The sequence below is a fragment of the Chenopodium quinoa genome, unplaced genomic scaffold, assembly GCF_001683475.1.
Source record: "Chenopodium quinoa cultivar QQ74 unplaced genomic scaffold, ASM168347v1, whole genome shotgun sequence".
NCBI classification, from domain to species: domain Eukaryota; kingdom Viridiplantae; phylum Streptophyta; class Magnoliopsida; order Caryophyllales; family Amaranthaceae; genus Chenopodium; species Chenopodium quinoa.
Genome location: NW_018745003.1, coordinates 3,198,150 through 3,212,782, shown reverse-complemented (window position 1 = coordinate 3,212,782; position 14,633 = coordinate 3,198,150). Strand labels below are relative to the sequence as shown.

Here is a 14,633-nt window from a genome sequence, read left to right as displayed (position 1 = left end):
AACAATAAAGAAGGTGTTCCTCCAATCCTTCCTTAGTTTTTCCTTCCCCCTAGTCATGTTGTAGCCCCTGTGGCTAGACAATTGATACAAGCCGGTCCCGCTTGCTTTAGGGGTCCGGCTGAGATAGTCCATATGGGCGAACGCCTCAAAGAAGCGTCCACCCCCATCATCTCGCACCCGACTATTTAGCCGAGTATGTTTAACCAAGAATTGGGTGCCAACTGCCAGAGGCCAAGCTGGTAACCGTCCAAAATCCTCTCTACAACCGGATGTAGAGGAAATCTTAAACCAGCTTTTATGGCCGCCTCGTAGCAGCCAAAACACTTGTCCCCGTAGCTTGTCGCTTCTGGCCAGATGACAGTGTCCTCGGCATCCGATACCATGAGTATGTAATCACGGCCCATGAAAAACTCAGCTCGAAAGCTTCTTATTCTGTCGGACATCGCTTTGCATCTGCCCTTGGGAACTTGGCAGTAGTAGGAAGTATGCGTCTCTCGCTGAGAAGCAGACGGCTGTGCCCAGTCGTCCCCCTTTTCAACTTCACGACTCTCCCTGGCTTCATGCAGCCGGCGGTGCTTCTCCTCAGAATCGTCGGAGTACCGACTGGTCGAGCTTGACTCTGAGTCGCTCGAAGTCTCGGACATGGCAGCCGCCTGTCCGGATAAGTCTATTAGAGGAATTGAGTTCTCGACCTCGTCCTCTAATTCGTCTAAAATGGAGTCGTTTGGGGTGCTCGGGGTACCAGGCGGCACCAACGACACCTCGCTTATGGGAATATGGAATGAAGAGCCGTCAAAATTGGTAATTCTTTGAGTTCGTTTGGTTCTCGTCATTATGTCCTGCACAGACGCGTAGACAGTCAGACACTTGGCGATTCGCATTGGGTGGTCCAGCAAGGAACAATCAGCACTCATAGTTCTAGATTCAGCTGTCCCCAGTGACCGGCTGATCGCTAACCTAGATCGTGCCGCGTGTTTTTGGGCTACCATGCTTAAAAAGAGAAATAAAAGCAAAACAAGGGAACAGTCGTTTACCTGGTGAGAAGTTTGGAAGAATTGCTAAGTTTGCAGGTCCTCAGAAACAGGCGTCCTGTAGAATTAGGCGTCCCTTGACACAGGCGGTTCAAAAAGATCAGGCGGTCTGTAAAAAGAAGGCGGCTCCAAAGTCAGGGAAAACAGGCGATCTTTTGTCAGAGCAGTCGTCCTAGTTTCTTTGTCAGAGCAGGCATCCAAATGCTGTCCGAAAAGTTTGTAAAAAGTAAAATGATTTGGACAACCCCCCTATTTATAGGGGGGTGAATTCCAAGGGTCGCCCATGTAAAAAAAAAAAAAACGGTAAAAACCGTTGGCCAATTGCAGCGTGACATCTGTCACAGGTGTCACGTGGCATGCCACGTCACCCCTGTGAGGGGCAAATGTTTAGGGGATTTTTCCCCATCCACGTGGACCAGTCCTGATGCGCCACGTGGACCTATAGGAGCCTTCCACGTGGACCAATAAGAACCTTCCACGTGGACCAATAGGAACCTGCCACGTGGACCAATTGAAATCCGCCACGTGTCACCTCGTTTGAGGTCCAAACTGGACCTATCAGGACATGACACGTGGCAGATAGGAAAGCAGCCTTTACGACCCAAACTCCTAGGCAGAGTCCAATCAATCCTAGGTTTTCACAAAGAAACCTAGTATTGGACTATTTCTTCCACTATAAATAAGATGTTTCCCCCAAGGAAACATGGAATTCACAAATAGCCAAACACATTTACTCTCAAACAGAAAACAAGTCAGTCACCTGACACCCCAAACAGAGCAATCTTACACTGCAGATCCTCTCTTGGAATCCAAGAGAGACTCTTTAATTTCCGTACTTAACTCCTTAAACACGTTCTAACTTGATTGTCGGAGGCGGAGCTCCCATCAATCGGAGTCTCCGTGATTTTGCAGGTACAGGCGTCCAGAAGTCAGTCTTGGAATTGTAACTCTCCCGCAGGACATCAAAAATCCCCAAAACACTAACTTTGATCATCATTGCTGCTGTTTTGCAACTCGTTGTCCGTGAGGGAGGACGACTAAGCTACCGTGACATATCATCATGTTCAGGAATTTTGTGGATTTGATGGGCTTTTGTGTATGTTTTATCTCGAATACTGTACCATACAAAGACTTGGTAATAATGGAATCCGAAACTCCCAAGATTTTCACCCAAGACTCTTTGATTCCGTACTCCTTCATCACCCAAACATTTCCACAATCTTCTATTGGATTCTTGGTCAATACACACAAACATCCGTCAAGGACGCCTAACTTTTTCACATCCCTTATATCGTCTCTTAGTGCTTCAATGAGTTCAGAGAGATTACGATTTCCTTGGTACATCGGTGAAGATAAAATTACATCTATATCAACTCGATGGCCCAGTAATGGTACATCTTTAACCCGCTGTTCCGTCTTCAAATCGAAACAACCAATTCTATAGCTTTCCATCTCAAAAGAGTAGAATTTCCAATGAAGTAAATGGTTGTGTATAAGCACACCAAATTTGCAATCGTGTTTCAACGACAATGAATATGGTAGAATAGATTCATTATTATCAACTATTATTTTCCAAGAATTAGCCTTTAAACTAAAAACAAAGACCTTCAATACACCAAATTTAATAATTAAGTCTAACAATTTTATAATCTTGTGTTGAAGAATCATACCCAAATCCAAACCCAAAATCATAACACTCGGTGAATTCGGGATAAAAATCCGGGATATAAAGTAATTCACCCGTGCAAGAGTTGAACAACATCAATTTGATTAAATCGTTGTATCCAAATCCGGGATATGCAACAAAAATAACCTTGATGAGAACTAGTCCATTACACGACCCGACTATGGGATAAGTAGCTCTATCAGTTAGCGGAAAAGAAAACTTAGGTGAACAAAACAAGTCTAAATCCATGCATCGAATCCTTCCACCACCCGTGTTGAGTATTAGAACGCGATTCATATCGTTCGTGGCAGAACGAAGGTGAAGATTAATGAATTTTGGACTCGAAATTAGTCATCATTAGCTACCATAGCTTCATTTCTTCTTCAATCTTGCTTCCTCATTAGCTACCATAGCTTCATTTCTTCTTCTCATTGCTTCTAAATTCTTTCCTCACTCATTGAAGTGTTTCAAAGTCTCTTCCTTGGACCTAAAATATCATAAAAAACACAAACAACCTCGTGAAGCACGTGATACATAAAAATGCATTAAAATAGAGCAATCTATACTTATATATTAAAAGCGTTCCTAAAAACGTTTATGTGTCACGTGACACCCTCGCCATGTCATCTTTCAACTATGAGCATATTCTAATGAAAAATATCATGAGAGTTGAACTCACAACCACAAAAATATGCATTAGAAGTCTTACCATCTCATCTATTGATTAATCATGCTTTTATACTCAACTTATAAATATATATATAGATCGGAGATCTGAACATTTAATAACTGCAATTCTTAAAAAAAATCAATTCTATTATTTGCTAATAATGTTCATCGAGGTAATGCATACAAGAAAAATTAACTATTGTTATAAATTAATTTTACTTATTTAATTATTTTGATAATAATTATGTCTTTATTTTCATTATATTATAATTATATACGAAGGACATATTTACATAATTAGTCAATAGTTGTTCCATAAATACTTTATTTAAAGGTTTATTGAAAAACTATTATAATTAAAAAAATAATGAATAAATAATAATAAAGAATGAACTAATCTATCTATTCAATTACAAGTATTCAAAGTAACGCGCGGACCACACTATTTGATGGTGACTCACAACGTTACCGTTTGCAATTTCATCGTCGGGAGAACGGTATCATAATAATTGATGGTGACTCACCATCTCGAAAATCCTGAATCCGCTACTGGTCACAAGAATAGTTCATTAGTATGTACGTACGAGTATTTACACGCCAAGGTTTCATTTGATCAAATCATTTAAATGTTTGTATAATACATGGTTGGATATTCCAAATCATGGTTTAAATTCATAGTCTAAACTTACTTCCTTGATTTCTCTTGAAGTGTGATTTACTTTCAATTTTTCGTGCATGTAGACTCCTGGTGTATCTTTGTGCTGTTAAGAATTTCTCCCCAAGGTATTTCCTCGGAGTTGAAATTTGCCACTTAATAAACGAAACTCTTCCTTCCCCTAAGTAATGAAAACTAAGGGATTTGAACCCACGACCTCAACAACATAATACGCATGCATAACCAACCAAGCTATTTTATATTTTCACGAGTTAATGGAGCAATATATATTAATACCTAAGTTGATCCATGGGGTGGGCCAAGGCTCGGGGTAAGCCCCTCTTGGATCCGTCTATACCACATACATAGGTCATTTTTTTCCAAAGTATTTCCTTCTAGGAAGCTTATCCATGTTATAATGTTAATTATGTTGATCAATCGGGCTTTATCGTGTTTTATAAAGTTAAGTATTAAGGAAGGCTTTTCAATAGCCCCCGGTAAATTGTACTCCGTAGATTATTTATTGGCAACGAAGCAGCAAAACACATATACGAAGGCCTCCAATTTAGACTTGTTAATCAATATGAGAAACTTGGAATTACCCCCAATTTAGTAGGTAAAAACATATGAAATTACGAAGTATTATTAAGATAATAACATTGAAGTAGTACATGAACGCATAGGAAACGTAAGCACTAGTGCAAGGAAGTTTTATTTAGCTATACTAGCTAGCTTGCTAGTAATTCAAGACCGCACCAGCATTATATTAGTTGAGCAACACAAGCTCAACCCCAAGTGACGTTAACTTCGATGGAGCCATACTTTCCGTTGATGGGTTGCTTCTCACTCACACCAGATTCTCTGACTAGAAACGTAACGGTACCGTTTGCAATTTCATCGTCGGGAGAAAGAGTATCATAATCCATCAAGTATGCTGTAATCTCCATACTGGTGTCGTGGTTATCAAGCGGATGTTGAGGAAGACGTCCTCCTTATTGGTAAAGAGATTGAAGCCGAAAGTGCTTCATCTGCATAACTGGTATTTGTGTCTCATTGTGGTTTATTTTATCTTGAAAAATCGTTGCCCTTGTCATTATTTTCAGACTTGCTGGCAGCATTTTTCAAGACTTTTAAAATCGTTGCCCTTGTCATTTATTTTCAGACTTGCTGGCAGCATTTTTCAAGACTTTTAAAATCGTTGCCCTTGTCATTTATGTTGAGAATTAAATAGTTAAATGTATTTTGGTACTTGCTGGCAGCATTTCTTAAGTTTTTGTTAAAACAACCATTGCTCAGTGATGTAAATCTGAGAGCAATTTTTTAAAAAAAAGCTATAATTTTGAAGTTGCTTGAACTTGTTATGAGCTGCTGCCTGCTGGTAGTGCTTTTGCCTTTTGGTTGTTGTCTCTGCTGAGTTGTTATTGCCTATATTGTTGCCTGCATTAGCTGGTTCCTGCCTCCTGCCAGCTTGAAATGCTGTGTTGCTGCCTTTTGTGTTATGAATTTATGATAAGTTTTGTTGCTGCTGTTTCTTATGCTTGCTGTTTTAATTTTTCTTGAATCATCGTTGCCCTTGTCATTTATGTTGAGACTTCAATGTATATGTACTTGCTGGCAACATTTTTCAAGTTTGAAGTTAAAACAGCCATTGCTCAGTGATGATACGATAAACGTAAATCTGAGAGCAATTTTGAAAAACAAAAATAAGTTCCTGCTGAGTCCCTTCTGCTTATATTATTCCTTGCTTCTGATAAGTTGCTGATCTGTTATTGCGTGTGCTGGTTCCTGCTTGTTGCTGCTATTTCCTCTGCTCTTGGGTGCTGTGCTGCTGCTTCAAGATTCTGCTCCCAAATCACTCACATTCTCACTCCTCCCTTCATCTTATCATGTATCATTTTTTGCAACCCTAAACTTGATGATGTTTCAGTTGATAAATCTGAAATCTAATCTGGGTAGTAGTGATAGCAGTTTCATTATGTATTGGTATATGTATTGTGAATTTTAATCAATGAAAATGGTGACTTTTTTTAATTGCTTGTTGATATTACTCTAATTTTAATGTTATTTATCTGCTGGATTTGTGGTAATGTTATGAAATAATTGTGGCTACAGATTTGGGATGCCTCCGTATTTATTAAAATTCTTTTACTTAATATCTGGTTTAATTTAAGAAAAGCTAAAAAAATGTGTTTTATAAACATTTTAGTCCTCCCCTTTACAAAATACTTGTATAAGAAAGTTTTATAAAGTGATAATGTGAATGATTGTACGCCTTATTGACTAGTACAATAATATTCTAATGCTTATGCCACTTGTGTAACGCAATCTCATACATCTCCAATCTTATGTTACCTTTGAGGCTTTGAGTGTTATTGGATGATCATGAATATCAAGGAACAATGAAGATAATTTGGGTGGACTAGCATTATTACTGGAATGAAAATGATACAAATGATATATCTTGTAATTAAAATAAATAAGTAATCTAAAACGATATTAATAATGCCGTTGGCCTAGATCTAGGTGATATAAACCTTTGTATAAACCTAAGCCGTTTGATTATATCTACATTTATTAACATTAATTATTTAATTGTATTTACTATTTAGCCATTTAGGTTGTAAATAATTCAATTTGAATTAAGCAGTTTGTAATCGGATCAGTTTAAACAGGTTGCGATTCGAAAACAGTTCGATTTTGACGGTTTAACGGGTTATGGCAGTTCAGTTTAGACGGTTAGCGGATTATAACGGTTCGGTTTATACGTGCGGTTTAAACGGTTTCAGTTCATAAACGGGTCGGTTTAAACGGTTAGCGGGTTGCAAATGGTTCGGTTTAAACGGTTTTTTTTTTCGGTTTAAACGGTTTCGGTTTATAAACGGTTCGGGTCATTAACGAGTTTATAAACCATTCAGTTCGGTTTCGTTTCGATTCGGATTTGTGCAGTTTGGTTTGTTATCGGTTTACGGTCCGTAACGGGTTGACATTGAGCGGTTCAATTCGGTTTTGGTTTGATATTGAACGGTTCAGTTCGGTTTTCGGTTTATATTTATCGGTTTATAAATGGATCGGTCCGTGATGGTTCAGTTCGGTAACGGGCGGTTTCACGGTTCGGTTTGAAAAGTCCCACCCCTAACCCCAAGTAGTAGTGTGACGCACGACCATGGAGAATCTTAAATATGAAATGGCTATACATCATGCCATGTCGCCATCTGGAGTTCTCGAGAGAGTTCTTGATGCCGTTCTTCTGAGTATCAATAGCCTTGTTTATTCTCTCGAACAGTGTATCCAGAGCAGAGGTGGAAGAATCAATCCAGTCCTTCAAAGCTCTATGAGCGCTCTCAACTCTACATGTTGTAGTGTTTCCAAAATGAAGAACTTGGTTTTTCCAATACTTGACAAACTTTTCCCTCTGAGGTACCCACTGCTGCATCACAAAGTCTACGATTGCCGGGCACCATTGGTACGCATCCTTGAAGTTATTCAAGGCTCGATCGTACTCTGCCTCTGTGGTAGCTTGTAGGATCTTCCGCCACTTACCATTTACCAATCTCTCTACTGAATCTAAATTCTTGTTAAAAAGGTTGTAGGCTTTGACTTTCACACAGTTGTTGATGTGCCATGTGCACAGTAAATGGCTTGACTCCGGAAACAGCTCCGCTATAGGGGCAAAGAGACCTCCCTCACAATCACAGACGATGGCTGATGGCTGAACATTTGGGCCGATGTAATTTCTCAACTTCTCCAACACCCAATAGTAACTCGCAGCCGTCTCATCCTTCATGACTGCATAACCAATCAGAAAGTTCTGGTTCGTTGGAGCCATCCCAACCATCTCAACTAGTGGGAACTTGTACTTGTTTGTCTTGTACGTTGAATTGATCAAAATCACAGATGGCCAAGACGAAATCATATCAGCACAATCAGGATGCACAAGGAACAAATGAGTCACCTCCGATGCGTCTTCATCAAATTTAAACCAGTAGAGGTAACCACGTGCTTGTGCCTGGTTTATAAGCTGTTGTATAGGGTTCCTTCCCTCTGACCGTTCAAACCTCAATTTCTGTCTGACGTTGTAGATGTGTCTTCGGTTTGGCTGGAATTCAGGAAATTTCTCTAACATAGATGCTAATATTTTAGCAGACTTCACTTGAGCATCACTCATTTCTTTTACAACTAGTTTCGCAGCAGGACTTAGGCCGCTTAACTGTCGATGACCCACTTTATATACTATCATCTTAGGTTGTGATACCCCCATTTACCGTAGCCCTTCACTTCCCAACCGTCACGCCTTTGCTGTTGTCGAACCTTTACTCTGAACTGACACCCACAACCTTTCCGCTTTGTATCAAACCGAATTGCTTGACTGAAATCTCGTTCCTCCCTTTTGCGAAAACGGTCGCATCTCAAAATGCGATCCATTCTACCATCCCGTTGAGATTTATGACTTGCTACTACTAAACAAAAACCTGATCTAATTGCAACCTGTTTTGCCCAATCAATCGCTTGTTGAGCATCTTCGAACAGACCATCATGTACGAAAATCCCACTATAATCATTTCCGTCTCCACTATAATCCTGCAACAATAACATATAAATATAATTACATAAGGATTAAATTAATACATTTGACACAAAATAATTAACACAAAAGTAATTTCTAAATATCATTTCCATATTTAACGCATAATACATTTAATGTCTAAAATTTACACATAATTAACACAAAACTAACACGTAATTATATATAAAAGTATTCACACACATACAAATTAAAAATTCATTTGTTTATTTTTGGAAATAATTAACACATATTAAAACATAATGTCAAACTAAACCATATTTTTGTTTTTTTTATAAATTATACACACATATTTCAAATATAATTTCAAATTAATTTTTTTTTAAAAAAAAAAAATTATTAACACACATTTAATTTCAAATTTATCAAAATTAAAAAACAAAAAAAAAACACAAAAATCAAAAACAAAAACAAAAACAAAACTTGAAATAAAATTAAAAAAAAAGATAAACATGGCTGAAGCACCTGGCCAGGACGCCAGCACCGTGGCTGGGGCGCCTGGCCTGGGGTGCGTCCTGGCCAGGCGCCCCAGCCACGGTGCTGGCGTCCTGGCCAGGCGCCCCTGCCATGGGGTAGGCTTCCCTGCCAGGCGCCACCGCCACGTTGGCGGCGTCCTGGCCAGGCGCCACTTCTTCCACCATCAAAGTCATCCAATCCATCACTGAAGCTAAAAGGGTATCCTCTTCAATCTTCTAATTGTAAGGATATAATCCCCCGTTCTAACTGTCAGATACCTAACAGTCTTAACACTTTTGCAAATTGGTCTTATTTGCTGCAGAAAAGCGAGGCGAAACCATGTCTAGGATGTAAAGGAAAAGGATTCTACGTTTGCAAACTTTCCAAAGGGAATGCTACCATACAATGGTCTCCTTTGTATGATCCTATTCATATTAACCCTTGTCAATGCCCGACTTGTGATGGTCATTGGTTAGTCTTGTTCATTCCATTAGTAGTTGATCATTTTTCAAAGCTCAAAATTCTGTTTTGTTTAGTGATGTGCATGAGGACATATTCTGTGTTATATTTCGCAAAGATAATCTAGTGACTTCTATTATTAGTTTTTGACGTATTCAGCTAATATATGACCAAAGAACACGTAATTACATAATAGTGGTATAGAAATTATTAGTAATGAAGCCACAAAACACATATTTATATGAAGGCCACCAATTGAGTAGGTAATTGATATACGAAGTATTATTTAGATAATTGGATTATTGAAATAGTACATAAGTGCATAGGAAACATGAACACATTGCGTATCTGTGCAGGGAAGTTTTATTTAGTACGTTATACTAGCTAGCTCGTAAGACTAAACCAGCATTATATTAGTTGGGCAATGCTAGCTCAACCCCAAAAGACGTTAACTTGGACGGAGCCATACTTTCCGTTCATGGGTTTCTTCTCACTCACACCAGCTTCTTTGACTAGAAACACAACGTTACCGTTTGCAATTTCATCCTCGGGAGAACGGTATCATAATAATTGATGGTGACTCACCATCTCGGAAATCCTGAATCCGCCACTGATCACAAGAATAGTTCATTAGTACGTACGTACGTGGATTTACACGCCAAGGTTTCAGTTGATCAAATCATTTAAATGTTTGTATATATAATGCATGGTTGGATATTCCAAATCATGGTTTAAATTCATGGTCTAAATTTACTTCCTTGATTTCTCTTGAAGTGTGATTTACTTTCAATTTTTCGTGTATGTAGACTCGTGGTGTATCTTTGTGCTGTTAAGAATTTCTCCCCGAGGTATTTCCTCGGAGTTGAAATTTGCCACTTAATAAACGAACTCTTCTTTCCCCTAAGTAATGAGAACTAAGGGATTTGAACCCACGACCTCAACAACATATTAAGCATGCATAACCAACTAAGCTATTTTATATTTGCATGAGTTAATAGAGCAATATATATTAATACCTAAGTTGATCCATGGGGCGGGCCAAGGCTCGGGGTAAGCCCCTCTTGGATCCGTCTATACCACATACAAAGGTCATTTTTTTCCAAAGTATTGGCAACGAAGCAGCAAAACACATATACAAAGGCCTCCAATTTAGACTTGTTAATCAATATGAGAAACTTGGAATTACCCCCAATTTAGTAGGTAAAAACATATGAAATTACGAAGTATTATTCAGATAATAACATTGAAGTAGTACATGAACGCATAGGAAACGTAAGCACTAGTGCAAGGAAGTTTTATTTAGCTATATTAGCTAGCTTGCTAGTAATTCAAGACCGCACCAGCATTATATTAGTTGAGCAACACAAGCTCAACCCCAAGTGACGTTAACTTCGATGGAGCCATACTTTCCGTTGATGGGTTGCTTCTCTTCCACACCAGGTCCTCTGACTAGAAACGTAACGGTACCGTTTGCAATTTCATCGTCGGGAGAAAGAGTATCATAATCCATCAAGTATGCTGTAATCTCCATTGCATCGGCGGCTTCAGGCACATTCACACTCGGCTGGCTTAAGGGAATGAATTCCCCTGGCCTCACGTCAATGCGTTGACTTTGAGGCCTATTAAACAGTGAAAATTGGTTACTGATTCCAAAGCGACCAGTTATGCTTCCGTAAACTTGTGCAGGATCTTCTCCATCGCCGTTGATGAGCTTAACACTCAGCGTAGCTTGAACATTGTTACTGAACATCACCTTTGTTGCTGCATATTCTTGAGTGCTGGCCATCTTTTGAGTATATTATTCTCCTACATACAAACCACAAATTATCAATTAAAATGAAAAAACACATGCTTTAGTGTCAAATACTAATTAAGATACCAATAAGACAAGGCCTAGTGGTTAAGACTGAAGGTTTGTGACTCTGTTTACAATATATCATTGTTTCGAATCACACACCCCTATTTGTAACTTGTATTGCCTTTGTAATCCAGTCGGACCAAAAGAAAAAAATACCAAACTATTTAAAATCAGTGAATTGAGCAAGCTAATTAATTAAAGAGATCAATAGCTTAGGCAGTTACCTTAATCAAGTATGACCTTCTTCTGTATGTAATCTGTCTGACTTGCAAACAATAATGCCATGCTTGCCCACCTTTATATAGTGGGAGAAGATGTGATGGAGGCAATATTTAATTAATTGATTCGATGATGTGATTCTTTGGGGCCTATATTTAGCTCATCGGAATGTGATTCTTAAGCATATTCTCAAAACGTTTTGTTCTTTTAAATAAATTATATAATAATTTAATAGAATTTTTCAGTTATTACTTGGTTTTTGGGCACTGCAAATTCTATTCTTTGGGACCAATTATTATTCCAATAACCTTATCATCAAACTTTTTAAATCTATGCTCTTATCCGAATGTCATTCCTAAACTTGTCTCCCAAAACGTTTTGTTCTTTTAATAAATAAACAAGCAGAAACTTTTATGGTTCAGTAGGTCACACCATGTGGTAGGAGTTACCCGATTTATATTGTTAGGAGTTATTCGAGTTATTTAGTAAGGGGTTACTCAAGTTACTCAGTCAAGGGTTACTTAAGGGGTTCGGACAGGGGTTACTCGAGGGTTTCACTCGGTCAAGGGTTACTTGATCTGAGGGGTTACTCAGTCAGGGGTTACTCGAGTTACTCGGTCAAGGGTTACTCGAGTTACTCGGTTAGGGGTTACTCGGTCATAGATTACTCGAGTTACTCAGTTAGGTTTTATTTAAGGAGTTCGGTTAGGGATTATTCAAGTAATACGGTCAAGGGTTACTTACAGAGTTCGGTCAGGGGTTACTTGAGTGTTCAGTCAGGGGTTACTTGAGGGGTTAATCGGTTAGGGGTTACTTGAGAGGATACTCGGTTAGGGGTTACTTGAGAGGATACTCGGTTAAGGGTTACTCGATGGGTTTGGTCATGGATTAATCGAGGGGTTACTCGGTCAGGGGTTACTTGAGGGGTTTACTTGGTCAGGAGTAACTCAAGTAACCCCAGTCCGACTAACTTGAGTAACCTTGACCGAGTAACTCGAATAACCCCGACAACTCGAGTAACCACTGCTGTATGGTACAGCAGGCCGCATACAAAAAATTATACATCCCATTATATGTACTTTATGATATATGCAAATTATATTGGTTAATAATGATTTATGTTGATCAGTTTTTTCAAAGAAAGAAAATTGCTTCGCTTTAAGTAATGACCCAATTTTATCAAACACTAATACCTTTTTTTTTCCTCTGTACATAATAATGTTCAGGTCTATTTTATTCAACTTTTTCACTGATTTCGGGACAAATAAGATCACATGATTTCATATAATATGTTCGACTTAGGAAAAGTAAGGATTACCCAAGTATAAAGTACAATTTATAATTAAACAACTTTGTTTAATTTTAAAAAGTACATATAACTGGGAAGAAAGTTGTTGAACTGAACTAAGTTAACGAGGGGGTGTTCTCCTAAAAATAAGTGCTACAGAGAAGTAGATAGCCTACTTTATTGGTACGGAGAACTTTATTTATGTCTGAGGGGAAGTTTTGTGGACTTGTTAACTACAGAGTATGTGCATATTCCCACTTTTTCCATATTCCAAACCCTAGTTCAAGGGACAATTTTTGCAAAATTTTCGGTAATTCTTAAGTTCTATCATATTATATACAGAGTTGTATGATTGTATGAGTTTTCAAGTTGCTTTAGATCTTAAATTTACAATTGTATGAAGTTATGAACCAACATGGAAGTTCCCCGGCCACTTAGAGTGCTAGTGAAAGCAAGCTCGCCCTCCCTTTTGCCAGTAAAGCTAAAGGGCCGGATCAATCTTCCTTATTCTTAGATTTCTACTTGTTAAAATCATATATCGATACAAGTATACAACGTGCACCCATTGGATATTGTTGCTTGAGGACGATAAATGATTAGCCCCCACATTCGATTCTAACTATCAAATACCTAACATTTTCACGATTATAATTAAAGTCTTATCAAACATTTAGAATCAGAGGGAGTACCATACTATGGTCTCTTTTGTATGATCCCATTCATCGTCGATGCCCTATTTGTGGTGGTCATTTGATTGGTCTTGATTTTTTTTTTTTTTTTTACACACATATTTCACTTTTGCTATCGGGGAAAATTTTAATTTAATTTTACTACCATACAAAAACAAGTTTGTTAAAAAATGCTACCACTAAATGGAATCTGTTAAGGTTTCGTTAAATTTATTCAAAAAATTAAATTTTTTTTTTTAATTTTTTTAAGAAAAAGAAAAACCCAGCCACCACCTTCAACTGTCAGCCACCCTCCCCTTGCCCTGTCGGCGCCTAAAGCGTCGTCCGGTGCCGGCGACTCCATCCACTCCCTCTCCCTTTCCTCCACCTACGCAGCCTTTTCCCGTCCCTTATCCCCTTCTCGCTGCCCCAACCCCCATCCCAAACCGGAAACCACCCCCCTCCCCATTCGCCCCACCAGAATTGCCCCCCTCCCCATTCCCCCACCGGAATTGACCCCCCTCCCCTTCCCATACCCTTTTCGGCCACCCCTAACCCTAAACCACCACCGCCCTGAAACAACCATAAGCGAAACCCTAAAACCCGTTTAGGGTGGTTTCGGGCTGGTGCTTTAAGGTTAGAGGTGTCGGTTTTTGGTGCTGGGGAGTGGGGCGACTTGTTCGGAGGGAGGAGCAGCAGCAGTAGCGGCGCTTTTTGGACTTTTTGTGGTGTTGCGAGAGGTTGAAGGTGAGTAATGGTGGTGCGGTGGGAAGAGTGTCGTGGGTAATTGAGAGGAGTAAGGGATGGTATGGTGGCTGAAAGGTTGGGTTAGGGTCGCGACGGTGGAGGAAAGGGAGGGGGAGGTGGGTCGCCGGTGCCGGGCGACGCTTTGGGCGCCGGTCTCCGGTAGGGGGTTGCTGGGTAGTGATGGTGGCTGGGTGTTTTTATTTTGTATTTTTTTATGGTGGGTCAAGGTGGCTGACGGGGAGGTAGTGAGGGTGTCTGAGGAGGGAGAGCTGGCAGTGAGGGTTGTTAGATCTCACTAACGGAAATAGTAACTAAAAGTGTTAAGTGGTAGCAAT

The 14,633-nt window shown here is 39.3% G+C and overlaps 1 protein-coding gene across 1 annotated transcript; it reads right to left on the bottom strand.

Moving 5' to 3' along the window:
• Positions 1–10,710: 10,710 nt before the first annotated feature.
• LOC110707919 lies at positions 10,711–11,710 on the bottom strand. The gene is made up of 2 exons (XM_021885996.1): positions 11,601–11,710; positions 10,711–11,324 (listed from the first exon to the last, which is right to left on the bottom strand). Exon 2 carries the CDS (start codon positions 11,302–11,304, stop codon positions 10,888–10,890), a length of 417 nt encoding a protein of 138 aa, XP_021741688.1. The 5' UTR covers positions 11,305–11,324; positions 11,601–11,710; the 3' UTR covers positions 10,711–10,887.
• Positions 11,711–14,633: the final 2,923 nt, after the last annotated feature.

What these genes read in the sequence shown, in the direction of transcription:
- LOC110707919 (XM_021885996.1), bottom strand. Translation starts at nt 11,304, where the DNA reads ATGGCCAGCACTCAAGAATATGCAGCAACAAAGGTGATGTTCAGTAAC.